The sequence below is a fragment of the Malus domestica genome, chromosome 14 (genome assembly GCF_042453785.1).
Source record: "Malus domestica chromosome 14, GDT2T_hap1".
NCBI classification, from domain to species: Eukaryota; Viridiplantae; Streptophyta; class Magnoliopsida; order Rosales; family Rosaceae; genus Malus; species Malus domestica.
The window spans coordinates 1,326,737-1,333,399 of record NC_091674.1 but is presented as its reverse complement, the minus strand read 5'-3'; the positions used below and the strand labels follow the sequence as shown (position 1 = coordinate 1,333,399).

General features: G+C 39.4%; 1 protein-coding gene and 1 long non-coding RNA gene across 2 annotated transcripts; both read left to right on the top strand.

Moving 5' to 3' along the window:
- The first annotated feature begins 335 nt into the window (after positions 1-335).
- On the top strand, positions 336-938 carry LOC108175232 (uncharacterized). The gene is made up of 2 exons (XR_011575344.1): positions 336-435; positions 636-938. It is a non-coding gene; the product is annotated as an uncharacterized lncRNA (long non-coding RNA).
- An 873-nt stretch (positions 939-1,811) lies between these two features.
- Positions 1,812-6,241, top strand: LOC114821002 (uncharacterized). The gene is made up of 2 exons (XM_029092551.2): positions 1,812-2,057; positions 3,530-6,241. Exons 1-2 carry the CDS (start codon positions 2,051-2,053, stop codon positions 5,617-5,619), a joined length of 2,097 nt encoding a protein of 698 aa, XP_028948384.2. The 5' UTR covers positions 1,812-2,050; the 3' UTR covers positions 5,620-6,241.
- Positions 6,242-6,663: the final 422 nt, after the last annotated feature.

The following is a 6,663-nucleotide window of genomic DNA, read 5'->3' as shown; positions in this document are numbered from 1 at the left end:
AATAAGACTAGGAAACCAAATAAATTAAATAAATTAAGAAACATAGTCCTTAATTGACTTGGTAAATTCGCCCAAAATTCTGCACAACCACATTGTGGACCTATATCAGCTTCAAAATTGGCCCAAAATGGCTGGATTTAAAGCTTGGACTATTTTGAACACTTCTCCAGAAGGCCACGAACCCATTATGAACACTCCTTTTTTTTCGGACTCCCGTTTTCTCCCTCTGCACTTCATTTTTTCCTAGGTTTTGGATTGAATTTTTAAGGGGAAACAAATGACAGAAACGGAAGGAGTGCAGAAGGGGAAAATGAAAGTGCGACAATGTCTATCCTTAATCATTCTAAAGTTGCTTTCTTTGTTTGATGTCGCAGCCTAACACAGGTATCTTCTTGGAGTCATATGATGCTGAGAATGACAACGACAAAGAATTAGGTAATGATGAGAATTTGATACGTTTATTATTTTGGAAGTGATTTTCGCATGCTCATTTTCTCCTCCTGCATTATATATTTTTAGCACACAGTGAACTGGCATATTCGGATATCATCTCCCTTGAGAATTAACATTTGAAATTCTACCACTTGCTTAACCTAAAAGCTGATTTCTCTTTTTTCTTGGACGGTTGGAAATAGATCCAAAGCGAGAACTTGGGAAGTATTTGGATGGCCTTGCAGATGCAAAAGATGTGCAAATTTATATGAAGGAAAACCTTTTTGGACAGCCTGCTGTTTCATCTACTCATCCTTATTGGAAATTCTACTCGAATGTTCTTCGTAGGCTCCGAAAGCAGTACGAGCGTTGAGAGACTCGGCTTTCATGTTTTAACATCTGCTTTTTGTCTGCAGCACTTGAACTGAACATGTTGTCTTTTGCTTCGTTCTGTGTGTTTGTCTAGCTGTTACTCTTGTTGCAATAAATCCAGTTGGATAGTTCTACGCTTTCGCTTCGACGGACGGAATCTCTCGTCGTTAAGTTTGTTCAAGTTATTTCTAATTCATCAATGTATGTCGTACAAAATCGCCAATTTATATTAACAATTCCGATACGTAGGGATATATCTCTTTTTAAATTTCAAAAGAAATAAATTGAGAAATTACAACGAAAGGCAACTTGAAGAGAAGAATGTAGCCATTGCAAAGTAGTATGGGCGTGGCACAAGCAGATGATGGCCCTAGGTTCTAGGTTTTTGAATGGAAATAACGCATCAGTTTGAAGTTAGATTCTCTATAGATGTCGAAAAAATATATTGAAGAATTGGCAAGAAAAACCTTTTTATAAGTAGTTGTGGGAGTGCTTTTGCATCCCTAGTAGCATAGGCAATTGGGTGAGCTGAGTCAATTCTAGAGTTTCAAAATTAGGTCATTTTATGATGAAGATAGTTTAGATTTTTCAATAACTTCTTAAGAGCATATGAAAAATTTAATAAACTTTATATGTAAGAACACCTTGAACAAACTAAGTGACGTGAAATATGTATGACCGTTGAAAAAGTTTAAGATTCCATCATTCACAATAAATAAAATAATTCAAATACTTATAAGCACGTACTTTTTGTAAGAGATATTTCTTCGCCGTCGCTTATAGTTTTAAATTCTAGGCCCTAGCCGGCCGTATTCGTACTTATTATTTTAGTTTTATTTGAAGAAAAAAGATTGACAAATAAATATAAAAAAATGTAAAAATGTGCAACCCAATAAAAAGCAAATGTGAAAAAAATGGCAGTAAAAACAAAAGATAAAATAAAAATACGTGTACATGGTGCGGGCGGGGGCGGTCGAATAATCCAAGGTCGGCCGGCAAATGAGGACATTTTCCAAAAAAAAAAAAAAACGATCCCAAAAAAAAAAAAAAGCCTTGATATTCGGATACCCGATTAAAAAAAACAAAACCAAAAAATAAAGAAAAGCAAAAGAGAAAATTACCAGCAGCGAGCGTTTGATCGGCGCAGGAGGAGGAGGCGCAGACATGGTCGGTCAATGAGCTGCTGCGTTGCACTGGACTGCGTTGGACTGGATTGCGTTGGATTGGACTGTTAGCCCTAACCGCAATGGAAGGTCAGCCTTTCATCTCTTCCATTCTCTCTCTCTCTCTCTCTCTCTCTCTCTCTCTCTCTCTCTCTCTACTCGGAAAATTTGGCTGTTTCCTTTAGTCTTTGTCATCTCTAGGGTTTCTGTGTTAGGCAATTTCTTATTTTTTCAGTGTTTTTTTGTGCTCAATTTTGAATTTTGAGTAAATTCAAGAGCTCGATTTTGTATTTTTAAAGTGAATTCAAGAGGTTCTTCCTCAAAAGGAAGTAACATTAATGTGGCCAGCTGAGTGTTTGGTGGATGAATTATGGGTTTCATTGCACAATGACCCCAATTGTGTGACTGTAAAATTTATGAGATGAATTGAATGTCCAAAGGCAATGGGTGATGGGTTCACAATGTCATTGTTGCAACTGCTCGAGAAGTTGGTGGAACTAAAGCCGGCCCTGTCGCCGTAAGGACTTAAGATGGGTTTCCACTTCAAGAATGTTTTTTTTTTTTTTAATTTTAAATTTTCCATATCTCTAATGTGTTTGTGGAGTATATTGGATCGGTGAAGGGGCACAATGGGTGATGAGAATATTTTATCTGAAATGTTAAGATTAATGAATTCGCACGTTCGATCATTTGATTGGTGTATTCTAATCCGAATTAGTGGTGGTCATGTTTATGATTCTCTTGTATAAGCATTTGGTTTATATTATACCTAATTTGTTATGATAAAAAAAATGATCGAAATGAATATGCGGATGGAATGTACATGGCACCTTGTTGTCACTGCAATTTGTTGCAGAAGAGAAAATAGCTAAGATGTATAATAGAGAGACAATTATTTATTGGGGAGATTTGGAACCATGTAAGTCTGTTGTTGGAGGAGGAGAAGGAGGACATGGCTAAGTGAGGAAAGGTATTTCTTTTGGTAGAACTTGGGGATAGAATAGTGGATGAAGATGAAATGTAAAACTAGTTGGAAATTGAAATACAGCATACTCGAGAAAGTCAGCAAGGATAAAAATTAGGAGAGTGGTGTGAGAGTAGGAGTAGGGCCCAAGGAATCACAACCATGAGAGAATGCATTACATATGTCATATAAGGATGACCAAGAGCGAAAAAAAGAAACAAATATTAAGTGCTAACGCGGATTTTAGTAGGGTACGAAAAGTCTTATGAGTCTTTGATTTTTTGGATTTATGATCAATTTTATTTCTATTGTTCTCCGTTCTTCATAATAAAACTTGTGGTTCTTATAAAAAGTGAATAGAAAGAGGTACAAATGGACTGATGGTCAAATTTTGGTAACTGCACAGCTTTTCTATAATTTTTAAAGTCAATCAGTAACAATTGTTTCTGTCATTGGTATATATCAACTGTTTGGTATATATCAACTGTGTGGATGCACTTGTTAAGAAATAGTACACAAACACACACGTAGATTCATGTGCATATTCTTGTTTCGGACCCCATTTTGCTGATCTACATTATTATACTTTCTTTGGCAGCTGTGTCGCCAGACCAGGAATCAGTTGGGTCTGGGACAAGGAGGTCTAGTGCATCATCTGGCAGTAGGTCTCGTAACTGCAAGGAGTTTCTTCATAGATTTGTAGACAGTGGCATGCTTACTACACAATTAGAAGACTGGTTTGAATCTATATCCAACAAATCAGAACCAATGAAACCGGCCTTTGATGTGCCTTTTGAGTTGATAGAACTTCAAAAGTTTGACTATGCATTGGAAGGGATTTCATTTCAGCAGGTGATTAGGATGCCCAATTCCGTTTATGCTTCAACATCGGATGCTGTTGAAGCAACTGCTTATCTTGCCATTGAAGATTTTTTACATGCCGGTGCGAAGGGATTGTGGGAAGCATTCTGGAATCAAGATGAGCCTATGCCTTTCTCTGTTGCTTGTCTATACAATGAAAACTTGAAATTCTACCAGGCTGAGAAGGCAATTGGGGATGGTAAGCTTGGAGGTCTTTGTGCTACCGGTTTATTGCTTACAAACCCTAGACATCCCCGCGGGAAGTGGGATCATATTCTTGAACTGTCTCTTTTAAGGCCTGATATCAGAAACTTTTCCATGGATAGTGACAGGCAGCTTTCTCTATCTGTTTTAGGCGAGGCCCTTTTCTATGCTCTTCGTGTACTATTATCAAGAAGCTTGAGCAGAATGAACTACTCTCAGAGTTCAAACTCTGTGTTTATTCTTCTTGTTGATTCTCAGTATGGTGGGGTAGTAAAGGTTGAAGGAGATGTAAATAAGATGGTGTTTGATGTCAATAATGTTTACGAATGTGCAGCTGAATGGATTACAAACCATTCTAGGATTGCAGTCTCGTCCATTGATAGGATCTGGAACAAACTTGGAAATGCCAACTGGGGAGACATTGGTGCTTTACAGTTACTCTTTGCTACCTTCCATTGTATTGTGCAATTTGCTGGATTTCCCAAGCACTCAATAGAGGATTTAGCTGCTGACCATGGTCCTCGCCTCCAAGCAAGAAGGACTGAGAGGCAGTTGGGGAATTCCCGGGCAAATGGAAATGGTCTGTGTCGGTTCCAGCAGCGCAATGTATCCCCAGAAATCGTTGAAGTTGAGGATGATTCTGCTAAAATTGAGACCGAACAGTTAATGAAGCTAGAAGCAGGATCTGTATTATGGTTGGAGGATTCTAACTGGCAAAAAGGTTACCAGATCAATCAAGTCTTGAATAACAGTGAACATCCATATTACATTGCTTCTCCGGTTGAAGAACCTCAGAAAAGTTTGTTTCTATATGTTGGTTCTCATCCTTCCCAGCTGGAGCCCGCGTGGGAGGATATGAATCTGTGGTATCAAGTTCAGAGGCAGACGAAAATATTGACTACGATGAAACAGAGAGGTCTATCTAGCAAGTATCTACCTCAGTTAAGTGCTTCTGGCAGGATTATTCACCCTGGTCATTGTCAGAAACCCAGCTCGGGTGGAAACTGTGATCACCCCTGGTGTGGCACCCCGATTCTTGTGACCAGCCCAGTTGGTGAAACAGTGGCTCATATGACAAGTGAAGCCAGATTTGGTATGGAGGACGCGATCAGATGTTGCCATGATTGCTTATCTGCACTTTCAACTGCTGCTTCTGCAGGAATTCGCCACGGAGACATCAGGCCTGAGAATGTGATTTGTGTCAGGTCTGCCGAGAAGCAACCTTATTTTGTTCTTATTGGTTGGGGACGTGCTATTCTTGAAGATAGGGACCGCCCTGCAATGAACCTTCATTTCTCTTCTACTTATGCTCTCCAGGAGGGAAAGCTCTGCTCAGCTTCAGATGCAGAGAGCCTTGTTTACATGCTTTATATTTCGTGTGGTGGGGTTCTACCTGATCTGGATTCCGTTGAGGGGGCACTGCAGTGGAGAGAGACTTCTTGGTCCAGGAGATTAATTCAACAGAAGTTAGGTGAGGCCTCAACTGTGTTGAAAGCATTTGCCGATTATGTTGATAGTCTATGTGGGACACCATATCCCATGGACTATGATATATGGCTAAGAAGGTTGAGGAGAAACATTAATGAGGATGATTCTGGGAAGGAAATTGATACGTCGGGGTAAGACTTTTTTCAAGGGCCACTGAATTAGAAGTGATCCCTTGTGGATCATCTGGGTCATAAACGGTTCTTGGCTGCAATAACGTGAAATTTTGTAAGAAGTTTTTGACACCTGATGTCGGTTGTCCAATGTGATGGTCATCTGAAGTCTTTTGTTTGGAAGTTGGAACAGAATATTTGTGTAAAAGGACGGTGACATACGTTGGAACAGAATGTGATGTTTGTGCTGTTCCTTGCTCTGGAAACTATTTTGGGACTGCTTCACAGAATCTGTGCAGGTGAGCATCATTTTCGCGAATTTTCTGAGCTTTTAGGGTTAGAGTGTGTTCATGGCGGACCTGAGTATTTAAAATTATATGGATATGTTTGCATACAGCTCCCTAGTAACAGTAGGGGATCGAAAAAAATCATTGATTTCTGGACTCGGAAAGAGTTTTGGTTAAAAGAATATTTGCTGTATCTATTTATTACCATTCCTTTGTAAAGATAGATTCGAAGTTCGCCGGAATATTTTCGAATGCTAAGGCGCGAGTGGACTGAAGTATTCCATTGTGTCCAGGGAATCACACTTTTGTGTAAATGTATGAGCCTTTTTAAGTGTGTATTGAAATGTCATTTTAATGCAATTATCTGGTATTTTGGTCTTCCTCTAATTTCCACTAGTGGCTTTGGTCCCTCTACTCCTCACATCAACTAAAACGCTACCAAAACGACCAAAATTATTGATCTAGTGGTACTTCTGTTCTCAATGTTGGAAGAAGTTCCAAATTGACTCGTTCCGGTTGATTAAAAATGGCTGGGTGGGGATTCTCCCAAAATATGCTTGACAGAGATCTCAAAGGAGTTAGCCAAATGGTGGATGTCTCAAATAATTGCGCGGGTTTAGGCGCCTCGCAAATTATGGTTGCCTAACACTGTTTCCTCTCAACTAGGGTGGTTTAAAACATGCCGGGCGCAACAAAGGGTATTCGACAACATGTTGCTGAACTTTACATCAACCGTTAAACCTGTGTGTTCGGACCAAGTTGGTTGGGACAATGTGCCTCTC